General features: G+C 49.5%; 1 protein-coding gene across 1 annotated transcript in view; it reads left to right on the top strand.

Annotated features, from left to right (window-relative positions):
• The window catches only part of Trpc4ap (transient receptor potential cation channel, subfamily C, member 4 associated protein), a 55,528-nt gene extending 42,460 nt beyond the window's left edge, over positions 1–13,068 (top strand). Inside the window, exons 11-19 of the mRNA XM_013010692.1 lie at positions 2,266–2,324; positions 4,261–4,362; positions 5,288–5,371; positions 6,411–6,501; positions 7,383–7,523; positions 7,971–8,079; positions 10,807–10,919; positions 11,741–11,947; positions 12,151–13,068. Of these exons, the coding sequence (XP_012866146.1) occupies positions 2,266–2,324; positions 4,261–4,362; positions 5,288–5,371; positions 6,411–6,501; positions 7,383–7,523; positions 7,971–8,079; positions 10,807–10,919; positions 11,741–11,947; positions 12,151–12,288 (1,044 nt within the window). The 3' untranslated portion in view covers positions 12,289–13,068. The remainder of the gene's footprint in view (positions 1–2,265; positions 2,325–4,260; positions 4,363–5,287; positions 5,372–6,410; positions 6,502–7,382; positions 7,524–7,970; positions 8,080–10,806; positions 10,920–11,740; positions 11,948–12,150) is intronic.
• Positions 13,069–13,093: the final 25 nt, after the last annotated feature.

Here is a 13,093-nt window from a genome sequence, read left to right as displayed (position 1 = left end):
TAGGCAAGTGCTTTACCATTGAGCTCCATCCCAACCTGATTTTTATTTTTTATACTGTTTTTTGTTTGTTTGTTTTTTAATTAGTATTGATGTTTGAACAGAAGACCTCACATTTGCTAGACTGGTATAATACCGCTGAACCATGACTCCAGACCTGATTTTCACTGGTTAATTTTATGATAGGGTCTTACCTCCTTCCAGGTATGCACCTGAGCCTTGACCTATGTACCTTTGGTCTTGTCATCTTCACTGGGATCATGGGTATGCATCACTGTGTCCAGCTCCTCTCTTCCCTCTGTGAAGAGGGAATCTTGATCCTTCCAATCTCAGCCACCTCATGTAGCTTTGGACAAGTACATACCACTGCCCCCAACTATGGGTTGAGAAGGGATCTTAGAGACTTTTCTGCCTGATTTGTTTTGATTATTTTTGACATAGGGTCTTATTTGCTGAGGTTGGCCTGGAACATGATTCTCCTATTTACACTTAAAGCAGTAACTAGGATGACAGGCACATACCACTACGCTCAACCTTTTCTGTTGAGACAGCATCTTGAAAACTGTCACCTCAAACTGTGAGCCTACCAATCTCCATGTCTGGAGTAGCTAGGAATATAAGCATGAGTTATCACACCCAACCAATTTGGGTTTTTAATTTCAAATGAATATATTTTGCATTTCTAAGCATTCTGTGTGGCTGTTTTTTAAAAACTGCTTTATCATATGAATGCCTTCTGTTTTTTTCTGGTTTGTTTGTTTTCAAATTTTAATAGTTTGCTATTTTTCTTATGATCTTTTTTAGTTACTCACAGGGTACCAAAGCCTTCCATTAATCTAGCACTCAGGATAGCATTTCTCGTGTTTTGTAACTTGCATGAAGAAGCCACCTATAGGGAGGCTGGCTTTTCCAGGGAACCTTGGTCCTGGAAGTATTTTTCAGAGCACTTTTGTTTTGTTTTGGTTTGTTTTTTTTGCCGGTCCTGGGCATTGTCCCAGAGTTTCTTTTGCTCAAGGCTAGCCCTTTACTACTTGAGCCACATTTAATGTTTTTGTCTTCAAGACTACATAGTTTCCAGGGCCAATTTTCACATTCAGTGTCAGCCCTACTGCTCTGCTGGGGTGAACCTGAGTTTTCACTTCTGGGAGGCTTACGCCAGGCACACTAGACTGCTTCTTTTTTTTTTGATTGTGGGGCTTGAACTCTGGGCCTGGGTGCTGTCCCTCAGCTCTTCAGCTCAAGGCTAGCGCTCTACCACTTGAGCCACAGCACCACTTCTGGTTTTTTCTTCTTATGTGGTGCTGAGGAATCGAACCCAGGGCCTCATGCATGCAAGGCAAGCGCTCTACCACTGAGCCACCTTCTCAGCCCCACACTAGATTTCTTAACCAGCTCTCCCAGCACAGGCTGGAGACTGTCTGGTCAGTGTGGGACATTAGAATTCCAGCCCTGGTAGGGCCAGGCCTCTCTTCCTCAACACACACCCTTGGCTACCTGAGCACCACTGCCTGAGTTCACTGGACTCAGACATTTCTACATTTCTGATTCCTATAGGTCTTCCTTTCTAGCTTATGAACGGAACTCACATTTTAAAAAATTTTTTATGATTTTTTTTTTCTGTACCAGTCCTGGAGCTCAGGGCCCGAGTGCAGTTTCTGAGCTTCTTTCCTTAAGGCTAGCACTCTACCACTTGAGCCACAGCTCCACTTCTGGCTTTTTGCTGGTTAACTGGAGATAAGAGTCTCGTGGGCTTTGCTGACTTCAAACCCCAATCCTCAGATCTTAGCCTCTTGCATAGCTAGGAAAACAGGTATGAGCCACCAAACCTGGATTTTTTTTTTTTTTTTTTTTTGGGTCCGGTCGTGGGGCCTGAACTCTGGGCCTGGGCTCTGTCCCTCAGCTCTTTAGCTCAAGGCTAGCGCTCTACCACTTGAGCCACAGCGCCACTTCTGGCTTTTTTTTCTTTTTGCTTATGTAGTGCTGAGGAATCGAACCCAGGGCCTCATGCATGCAAGGCAAGCGCACTACCACTGAGCCACCTTCCCGGCCCTTTTTTTTTTTTTTAAATCCAGTATTCTGGGATTGCTTTTAGCAAGAAGTGTCCACATTAGTTGAACTTGCAGTTGGTTAGAGGTATAAGTCTGATAGGGTGGATTTCCAACAAAAGAAAAGAGGCTCACTAAGTGCTATCTCTGGGCTCTTACCAGAGCCTTGGCTTTCTCTTATTTAGGAACACTGTGACTACTGTGGTTTTAACATATATTTTAGGACATCACCTTGAAGATCCAGTTTTTGAGGCTTCTCCAGAGTTTCAGTGACCATCACGAGTAAGTATGCCTGTCCTCACAGTGGGGCTGTTGGGCTATGTTCTGAGGTCTTCTCTGTCCTTATGCTGTGCTGACCCCTCTACTCAGGAGGAGGCTGTGGGAGGTAGTGAGAACCCAGAGCCTCAGAGTGACAAAGTATGGCTGCATTTTCTTGGCCCCACAGTAAGAGCGGCCAGCCTTCCTTCCTGCCAGGTTCTGAGCTTGCCCTCAGCCCTCACTGCTGCCCTAAAGGTAAGGTGGAAGTTGCTGGCTGTTGGTTATCTGTGGAATCAACATCTCTCTCACTGACTGACCTCCAGACCTCACACAGGCAGCGCACTGACTCCTCTATGAGATGTGCCTTCTGATTTTTTTTATTTTTTTCTACCTTTGATGGAGAACATGTTTCTCTTCTGTAAGGGAAACAATGCAGGGAATCAAGGAATAGCAGCTGGCCCTTTGACCTCAGCATGTCCTGGGAATCTTGGTAACCTTGTGTGTCAGGCTGTCACGCAGCTGCAGCAGCTGAGTGAACATGAGCCATGCTCTTGCATGGCTTCTGATTTTTCAGCTCTTCAAGGAAAGTCAGAAATTAAGTTTTATGTGAAAGGTCCTGGGTAGTTTGTTGTTGTTGTTGTTGTTTTCTTATTTTTTTCACTTTTTTATTTTTTGTTTATGTGGTACTAAGGAATTGAACCCAGGGCTTCATGCATGCTAGGTAAAGCACTCTACCACTAGGCCACATTCCCAGCCCCCTTATTGTTGTTTTTTGTGTATGCTTTGGTTTGGTTTCATTTGGTTTTGTTTTCTGTAGTGTTGAGGATCCAGTTCTGAGTTTTAAATGTTAGTTTTAACATTTTGGAACATTGTACAAGTTAACATAAAGTCTGCCTTCCAGGCACCTCAGCTTCACAGCTCCGCAGAGATGTGAGTGTAGCCTTGCAAGGGGTTAGACATTAGTCAGAGAATGAATGTATGGACATATACATACATACATACAAATATATATATGGAATGCATGGTGACAGACATAATATTTGGAAGTAGAGAGCATGATTCTATGAGAGGACAGTTGGCAAAGACCTAGAAGTATCTCGCCAGCTGAGGCCTAAAGGTTCAGTAATAGGAAATGAGGTGAAGGCACAGCATGCAAGGGTAAGGGTTCTGTCAGAAGCCCTTTCTGTAAGGGAGTGTGGTGGGCTCAATTGATAGGATTGATGGGGGCTAGTTTCAGAGTAGCCTGGCTGCTCTTGGCCTGGAAGCCATGTTCACAGTCCACAGTATTACCTACTTTAAAGCAGTGGGAAGTGGAGAAAGCTCGTTAAACAGAATAGATGAAACCAGTCTGTTCTGAAGATCACTCTAGGAGCTGTGTGAGGACACCATTCCTGTGGAAAATCATGTAGGAGTCTGGTGCCATGCTTAGGTTCAGGTCATGACAGGCCTGGAGTGGAAGGGAGGGAAAATGTGTCACAGCTAACCAGGCCTCTGTGTGGGTAACAGTGTGGTTGTTGGGAGTGGTGTAGCAGGACCAACGTGAGGTGAGATTGGACATGCAGAGGTGCCGGTGCCTTTGTGGAATCAAGTAAATATGGTCAATGGGCAGCCTAAACTTGGAAATTCTAAGACCTTGTTAAGGAATGTTGGAGTCATTGTCAAGATACTGTCTTATGGAAGGCTGGCACAGGGCTGAGAGATCCTGGGGGGGAACGGGTGGGTTCTCAGCTGCCTTCCCCCCATGGGAAGTGGGCTGCCGAAGGCTCCTTACCCTCGTCCAGCGCTGCTTCACAATGCCAGTGCCCATCTCTTTTTTTTTTTTTCTTCCTTCAGTCATGGGGCTTGAACTCTGGGCCTGGGCGCTGTCCCTCAGCTCTTCAGCTCAAGGCTAGCGCTCTACCACTTGAGCCACTGCGCCACTCCAGTTCCTATCTTTTACCTCTCAACCCATCTGTTTCAGAAACAAGTACCTGCTCCTCAACAACCAGGAGCTGAATGAACTCAGTGCCATCTCGCTCAAGGCCAACATCCCTGAGGTGGAAGCCGTCCTCAATACTGACAGGTGACCTGGTGGGGGAGCTGTGGCCACACGTTGCCCTTTCTCCCATGTAGCTGCGCTATCCCAAGGGTTCCTGTATGCAAACACTGATGCCCCCTGCATTTTCTCCTTGAGCCTCAAAGCAGCCCTGGAGAAGAAGGAAATAGTGTCATTAACTCTTCTCTAAAGCTGAGGGACGGAGGCCCAAAGAGCCACCTGCCAGAAGTCCTCTGTGTGTATCTCCTTCCCTTACCACGTACACACGGCTCCTTTCCTGCTGGTGGCAGTTTGACCAACGGGGTGAACCAAGCAGGCTCCTTCACCCTCTGCCAGGAGTCAAGTTCTGTTACCTGGTGTGTTTGCCTTATTTTCTGGAACTAGGCAGTAAGGTGACAGAATGCCTCAGATGCAGACAAAACAGACCTGCCCTGATGATGTTAAGGGATAAAAGCAGAGCTGCTTTATTTGAAGATGGAGTTTAAGGAGTCCCTTAAACTCTGCCCGCTTGGCCATCTACTTTCCTCCATGATGGAGCCTGAGCTGTTTCCTCTTTGATTGCCTTTTGATTCATAGAACAGCAAGCTGAGGCCTGAATGTGAGGGTCTTTGGCCATGGCTAGGCTGGAACCAAACCTGAGGCAGAGAGATTTTTGACCCATCTGACAGACTGACATGGCCTCTCTCAAACCCACTTGTATAAATAGCCTTCCAATGGCAGCTCTGAGCCCTGGCTACCTCTGGATGTGTCTGCCTCTTGCAAGGAGGGACAGCTGGCTTGAGGTGTGGTGCCCATGTCCTCAGCTGTTCTAGTGATAAGGGCCCTGGGACTCTAAGCCAAGGTGGAGTAGGAGTGCCTCCATACTGTTTTCACCTACCTAAGCCAGCATACTTACCCAGCCCAGCCTCAGTCCCTCAGATCTGCCACCAACGTTAGTGCCTTTTTATTCCAGGAGTTTGGTGTGTGATGGGAAAAGGGGCTTATTAACTCGGCTGCTGCAGGTCATGAAGAAGGAGCCAGCAGAGTCATCTTTCAGGTAAGCCTGTGGACAGCTACCTGCCATTGTGAGGGGCTCAAGAGACAGGTGTTTCCCAAGTGGTTAGAAATGCTTCCTTTAGTCCCCAGTAGCTATTTGTGAAGATGGTCATTGTTGGGGGAGGCATATGTATTGTTGCAGGTAAGTGTACATATTCTTGCTGAACATAGCAGGCTATGTCAGAAGGTAGCTGTGAGTTCAGCAAGTGCCTGTGGTGATGGTGCTGCACAGGTGGGAGAGAGCTGGAATACAGGTCCCACCAACATGGTTTTTCTTAGGCTTGTGGGAAACAAGAACAACTAAAAGAAACCTGCTTCAGGGCATTGCAGCGTGGAAAGGAGTAGAGCCAGGAGCTAGCCAAGGACAGCCCTTTGCCTGCTATGGCTGTTGGTGATGGGCAGATGGGGATGGGGGTGGTCAGGGAGCTGCTCAGAGTTCCAAACTCCGCAGAGATAAGTCATGAAAGTTGTAGGCAGGAGAAATTGTGTCAGGGCTCTATGTGAAGCTTTCAGTAGTCCTTGTCCCAAGAGGATCTCTGTCCCTGGAACCTTCCTTATCCAGACTTAGCATTGTGGGTCCCACTGAGCTTTGGGACCACTAAGTGACTGTCAGCCATCTCTCCTCTGGGTCAGCCTGGTGCACATGAATGCAGTTGCAGGTCCACACACACCTTCTGCTTTCCACATTTCTGGCCCCCAAATCCATGTCCCTCCAGTCCCTGGAAGATTAAAGCCTGGAGTATTTTCACATGGAGCTTGCTGGTGCCCACTCTCCCAGCTACCACCTTCCCTGAAATGCCAGTCCTTAAGACAGGCCTGCATGTGAGACTGTCCATTTGGCTGTCCACTCTCTGAGGACGGGGCTTCTCTTGCTGACTTGCTGCAACCTAAGGCCTAGGTGGGCCCCAATACATGGTAGATATTCAGTAAATGTTGAATGAATAGGCAACAGACATTTCCCAACCCTGGGGGGAATTGAACCTGGGCCAGGAGAGGGCAGCCTTAGCCACCTGGGCCAGGGGTCAATATTTGGGTCACAGGTTTTGGCAAGCCCGGGCTGTGGAGAGTTTCCTCCGAGGGACCACCTCCTATGCAGACCAGATGTTCCTGCTGAAGCGAGGCCTTCTAGAGGTATGGCCTGGAGGAGCTGGGGTGTTGGGTGGCTATTCTCCCCCAGCCCCACACTTTGCTTTCCTGTCCTGAGCCCTACATGGTTTGTTAGGAGAGCCAGTGTAGATTGTCCTAGTATTTTCCCAGGTTTCCAACTGTGGGCCCCCCTGTCAGTGCCCACAAGAAATTGACACATGTGTTGTAAGATCCACATGGAAAAGGAATGAATCTAAGTTGGTGTAACTTCAGGAAAATGAGCTGAATGTGATGGTCCATGCATTCCTGCAATCCCAGCATGTGGGAGGCTCAGACAGGAGAATGTAGAGTTCCAGGCCAACCTGGGCTGTATACTGAGACTGCCTCAAAAGGAAATGGAAAATGTTGAAAACCATTTGTCATAGAAACCTTTATCAAGAAGTTAAAATTGGCTTTGTGTTCTTGATAAACATCCATTGGTTTTGATACAAATTTTCCATGATTTCATCTGTTAACACAAAGAAAACCCATGGGGTCAACATATGTCAAGTGTCCTTAAATCTCTGTCCTTTACTTCTTTGAGTGCCTGACTGCTTGGGCAGTGGCTGAGGATAGAACTGGAGACAGCTGCCCCTCTTGGGGACTAGAGCTGTGGCCATGTTAGTGACCTCTGCGAGCCCTGGGCAGTGAGGGCATGTGCTCCACGCACTAAGCCGCTGCCTGTCCTGCTGAGCTCTGTCTGTCACCTGCCCTGGTCTTGGAGCCACCCACATCCTCAAAGAAGAATGTAGACAAGATTGCAGGTTCCATCCACCTGGGTGCTTGCTTGAAGCAAATATATGGTCTGAGCCCCAGGCCAGGCCCAGGTGGGAGACAGGTGGGGGCAGCCATATTTATTTCTTCATCCTGGCCCTTCCTTACCCCAGCACATCCTATACTGCATCGTGGACAGCGAGTGCAAATCAAGGGATGTGCTCCAAAGCTACTTCGACCTCCTGGGGGAGCTGATGAAGTTCAATGTTGATGCGTTCAAAAGGTTCAATAAATACATCAATACTGATGCCAAGGTAAGGCTAGACCAGGGCCCTATGAAGTTTACCACATTGCCAGAAGCTGTCTGGGAGCCCTGGCCTATCGTCTTCAACTGTAGGCTTACAGTTGGGGAGTATAAGGATCCAGTAAGCAACGTTTCCTACACTTATCTTGTGCTGGGCCAGGGGGATACAGGGATGAAAACCTCAGCTGCTTGTTGGAATGACGATGGGAATGGGTGACTGAGGAATTGCTGAGATTATTGCTAGGGTAGAGGTCCAGAACAGAATTGGGCCTGACTCCTTAGGCTCCCAAGAGTGTGTGTGACGGAAACCACCATTGGTGCAGAAACACTCGCCAGGGTCACAGGATCTTACCAGCCTGGCTCCCACCAGTCACGCAGCTTATGTCTAGGACTTAGCAGAGCTGGGGTAGAGGATCTCTGGTGCCCCTGCTGCCAGCGAGCGCTGTCTCTACTCCAGTTCCAGGTGTTCCTGAAGCAGATTAACAGTTCGCTGGTGGACTCCAACATGCTGGTACGCTGTGTCACCCTGTCATTGGACCGATTTGAAAACCAGGTGGACATGAAAGGTGAGGGGCAGCTAGGATGCCAGGGCACCCGGGTACAGTGGTCACTGATAGGAGACACCTGGCCTCCAGCCAGGAGATGGGAACCGCTGAAGTAGCCCCGATAACCATGTGGTTCATGTCACGAGAGTGGTCTCAGGTAATTTACTCTGCTGTGTTGACTGTTTTCTATCATTCATGCCTCCTTTAATGAACACATAATGACATAAAAGCCATTGTTGTCTAGAAAATGCAAAAGGCTACTTTCTCTCTGCGATGAGCAAGACCCTTTGTTCTGTCTCTCTGTGCAGTGCTGTGGTAGACAGCTGTGTCTGGGTGAAGTACCTGACCTCATGTAGAATTGCATGTACTTCCATGTAATGTTTATATGTATGGTATGTATGTTGTTTTTTCCTCTATAAGATGCTGTGGAATCTAGTAGATTCTCTAGTTTGTGAGCCCCTCCAAAAATACAGTTGTCCCTGTTTCAGTCATTATCATTGGCAGTGAGAAGCATGCGATTTCTGTTTGTTTCTGGGGACTGACTACATGATCTTTGGTATGTTTGGTTGTTGTCCCACTATAATGTGGGAAGCTTTTGCTCAGCGCTGTTGTACTCAGTGACCCAGCTGTAGGCATAGACATATGAAAGCTCTGGGAAATGATCTAAATTTCTTCCTTTCTTCTCTCTCTCTCTCTCTCTTTCTTTGAACACAGGGCTTTGTGCCTTGTATTGCTAGGCAAAGGCTCTACCACTAGAGCCATTCCCTTTAGTGTTGTCAGTTTTCAAGATTGGGTCTTTGTTTTATGCCCTGATTGGCCTGGACTGCAATCCTATTGGTGCTTCCCTTTGTCCCTGGAAAGACAGGTGCACATTGCTGTACCCCAACATTGGTGTTTTTGTTTTTGTTCTGTCAGTTGTGGTCCTTGAACTCAGGGCCTGGGCATTGTCCCTGAGCCTCTTTGTGCTCAAGGCTATTGCTCTACCAATTGAGCCACAGCACCACTTCTGGTTTTTTTTTTTGGGGGGGGGTCCGGTTGTGGGGCCTGAACTCTGGGCCTGGACGTTGTCCCTCAGCTCTTCAGCTCAAGGTTAATGCTCTACCACTTGAGCCACAGCGCCACTTCTGGCTTTTTTCTTTTTGCTTATGTGGTGCTGAGGAATCGAACCCAGAGCCTCATGCATGCAAGGCAAGCACTCTACCACTGAGCCACCTTCCCAGCCCCACCAATTCTGGTTTTTGAGTGGTTAATTGGAGTAAGAGTCTCACAGGGACTTTTCTGCCTGAGCTGGCTTCAAACTGTGATCCTCAGATCTCAGCCTCCTGAGTAGCTAGGATTACAGGTGTGAGCCACTGCTGCCGGCGCCCAGCCCACCATTTTTCCCACAGCTGGGGATGACAACTGAATGCCAGTTGAGATGGAACCCCACAAACTTACTTTCCCTAGCTGGCCTTATGAACCATGATTCCCTAATCTCCAACTCCCAAGTAGCTAGGATTATAGACTTGAGCCAGCACACCCAGCTTGTGCTGTTTAATTTTGAGATAGGATTTTTTTTTTCCTTGAGCCTGCACCTAGACCACAGTCTGCCTATTTTACACTTTTTCATCATAGCTAAGACGACAGGCACATACCATGAGCTTCTTCTGTTCAGATAGATTCTCATGGACTTTCTGCCAGGCTGCCCTAAAGCCACAGTCCTCTCAATCTCAGCTTCTCACATAGTTAGGATTATAGGTTTGAACCACTGTACTCAGCTCTTGGTTGAGAAGGGGTCTCACTTGTATGTCCAGGCTGGCCTTGAACCAGATCCTCCTGATTTTGGCCTCCCAAGTAGCTAGGATTATAAGTATAAATTACTGGCATGGAGTTCACTTTTTTTTTTTTTCTGGTCCTGGGGCCTGAACTCAGGGCCTAGGTGTTATCCCTGAGGTTCTTTTGATCATGGCTATTGCTTTACCACTTTAGCCACAGCACCACCTCTGGCTTTTTCTGAGTAGTTTATTAGAGAGACGAGTCTCACGGACTTTTCTGCCTGGGCTGGCTTCAAACTGCAATTCTCAAATCTCAGCCTCCTGAGTAGCTAGGATTATAGGCATGAGCTACCTGCGCCCAGCTTACTATCTTTTTTTTTTTTTTTTTGGTCGTGGGCCTGAACTCTGGGCCTGGGCGCTGTCCCTCAGCTCTTCAGCTCAAGGCTAGCGCTCTACCACTTGAGCCACAGCGCCACTTCTGGCTTTTTTCTGGGGGGGGGTCCGGTTGTGGGGCCTGAACTCTGGGCCTGGGCGCTGTCCCTCAGCTCTTCAGCTCAAGGCTAGCGCTCTACCACTTGAGCCACAGCGCCACTTCTGGCTTTTTTCTTTTTGCTTATGTGGTGCTGAGGAGTCGAATCCAGGGCCTCATGCATGCAAGGCAAGCACTCTACCACTGAGCCACCCTCCCAGCCCCTTACTATGTTTCTTTAATGAGCATCATACCTGTCTTCCTGGAAGGAAAGATAGGGGATCTGGGCTCGGGTTCTAGGGTGGAGGAGGGAGCTGCAGGAGGAAGGACTGCTCCCGGAGTGTGATTCTGCAGGACCAGGCCGAGGCGTGGCTTGTCCTAGTGGCAGAATGATTGGAGGTTGTTCCTGCAGCAGCAGCTCTTGTTCCTGCTTTGGCGGTGAGACGCCCCGTCTGACACTCAGAGGCACAGTTGGCGCTGCCACTGTACTTGAGCCAACTGCTCTGCATTTGCCTCCCTCCACAGTGGCGGAAGTTCTATCCGAGTGCCGCCTGCTCGCCTACATATCCCAGGTGCCCACGCAGATGTCCTTCCTCTTCCGTCTCATCAACATTATCCATGTGCAGACACTGACTCAGGTGAGGAGCCCAGGCTGATGTCAGGGGGAAGATGCACTGGAAAGCCATCTCAGTCCTGGAGCCTAGCACATCTGTGTCTCTCCCAAACACACAGACACACGCGCTATGTGCATCCCTCCCAAGGGCTTTGCCTGGTGCTTCCAGTTTGCAGAGGAGCCTAAGGTGAGGTAGCAAGTCAGAGGTCGCCCACTAAGTTGGGACATAGTTGAGATTGGCACTCCGTCTTTCATTTGTCCAACTCCCAGTCCAGGACTCTTCCTCCATGTCCTACGTCCCTACCCTGCAACTGTGCTAAGCTATGTATGTGATCAGACCTGAGATTGGCCCCAGCTCCTTCTGTGAGTTACTGTCAGCCTTCCCACTTGCAGCTTTACGCCCTTCTCTAAAATGGAGGTCCCACAAACACCTCTCTGAGGTGGTCTTTTGTTCTGCTGTCTAACATGCATGTTGGGAAGGTAGGCCCTTCTGGAGATGCTTTGTGGACAAGGCAGACTGAGACTGCCAACAGTCTACTGAAACATGAACATTATAACTGCATCTAACACATGAACACAACACTGCCAGGAGGTAGAAACTGCTGGAAGAAGCCATGCCTGAACTGAGATCTAGTCAATGACATGTTCAATCAGGGTGTGTAGAATGAGTAATACGCTTAGAGAACAGGAAGGAGCTTAGGCAAGAGCAACTCAGGGAGTGGACCCATAGATTGTACTGGAACCCTACCAGGCCCAAGCCTGCTACAGCCAAGTGTCTGCCCAGGTTCACCAGCCACCACTGGGGCTGCTGGCATGTATTCAATCTGGCTGCCTATGGCCTTGCAGGAGAATGTCAGCTGCCTCAACACCAGCCTGGTGATCCTCATGCTGGCCCGAAGGAAAGAGCGGCTGCCCTTGTACCTGAGGCTCCTGCAGCGGATGGAGCATAGCAAGAAGTATCCCGGCTTCCTGCTCAACAACTTCCACAACCTGCTGCGCTTCTGGCAGCAGCATTACCTCCACAAGGATAAGGACAGCACCTGCCTGGAGAACGTGAGAGCCCAGCCCCACGTGGGAAGTGGGTGGGCAGTAGCACACAGACCCAGGGGCCTTCAGAGGAGTAACTAGGGTGCATGGATGCTGCTGGGCCATGAGCAGGCTATTCCTTGTCCTTGTACAAAGGCTCTCCTCTCCATGGGAGGCTGGGCTCAGCTAGGCCTTCCAGGCACCACCCCATCTCCTCTCTTTTCACCCAGAGCTCCTGCATCAGCTTCTCATACTGGAAGGAGACAGTATCCATCCTGTTGAACCCAGACCGCCAGTCGCCTTCTGCCCTGGTCAGCTACATTGAGGAGCCCTACATGGACATAGACAGAGACTTCACTGAGGAGTGACCTTGGGCCAGGCCTCGGGAGGCTGCTGGGCCAGGGCCAGCATGGGTGAGCGTGGGTACCTGTACCACACGCCCTGCCTATTTCCATCCCTCCCCGGCCTCCCTGATGATAATCTGCCTGCCCAGGTCTTCAGGTACAGGCTTAGTGGGAGGAGCATCCTGGAGCTCTCGACCCCTGAGTCTGAGGGCCCAGGTCACTGGGAAGCCTCAGTTCCCTGACGATTCCCCTAATGAGGACAGGGGCACCATGCCCACCCTTCCCTCAAAATTGTGAGGCCCCGGCCTGCTCAGAGGAAGAGGACTTAGGAAAATAGCTCTGAGTTCCTGCCCTGTCTCCTGATTATCGGTCCCAGGTTGGGAAGGGAGATGTACCTCCTTCCTTCCGGCCATGAGCTGAGTTTCCCTGGCCTCTGAGCACCCATAGAGGCTCCTGAGCCCCAGGCAAGGGTTGGGGTACCGGAGAATGCTGCCTTCCCCTAGGCCTGCCCATCTTTTCTCCCTCCCTCCCTGCCTCATCTTCCTTTAGCTCCTCTGGTTCTGTTTGCTCATTGGCCACTGTGTTCATCCCAGGAGGTTCCTTCAGAAGTATGGGAGGGAGCTTTAGCTCTCCATCCCTTGAGGCACAGAGTGCCTGAGCTGCCCTGCCCAGGGCAGCGTCTCCTGCCTGAGCCTAGACACAGGAGCCTAGCTGGGAGCTCACCTGTGGCCCCTCCTGTGTTGCCAATTTATTAACAGCAAATAAACCAATTAAATGGAGACTATTAAAGAACTTTATTTTAAATGGCTGATGTGGACCTGACTTTGTC

Source organism: Dipodomys ordii, unplaced genomic scaffold (assembly GCF_000151885.1).
Source record: "Dipodomys ordii isolate 6190 unplaced genomic scaffold, Dord_2.0 Scaffold13, whole genome shotgun sequence".
NCBI classification, from domain to species: Eukaryota; Metazoa; Chordata; class Mammalia; order Rodentia; family Heteromyidae; genus Dipodomys; species Dipodomys ordii.
This window is presented reverse-complemented; position numbering and strand designations above follow the sequence as displayed.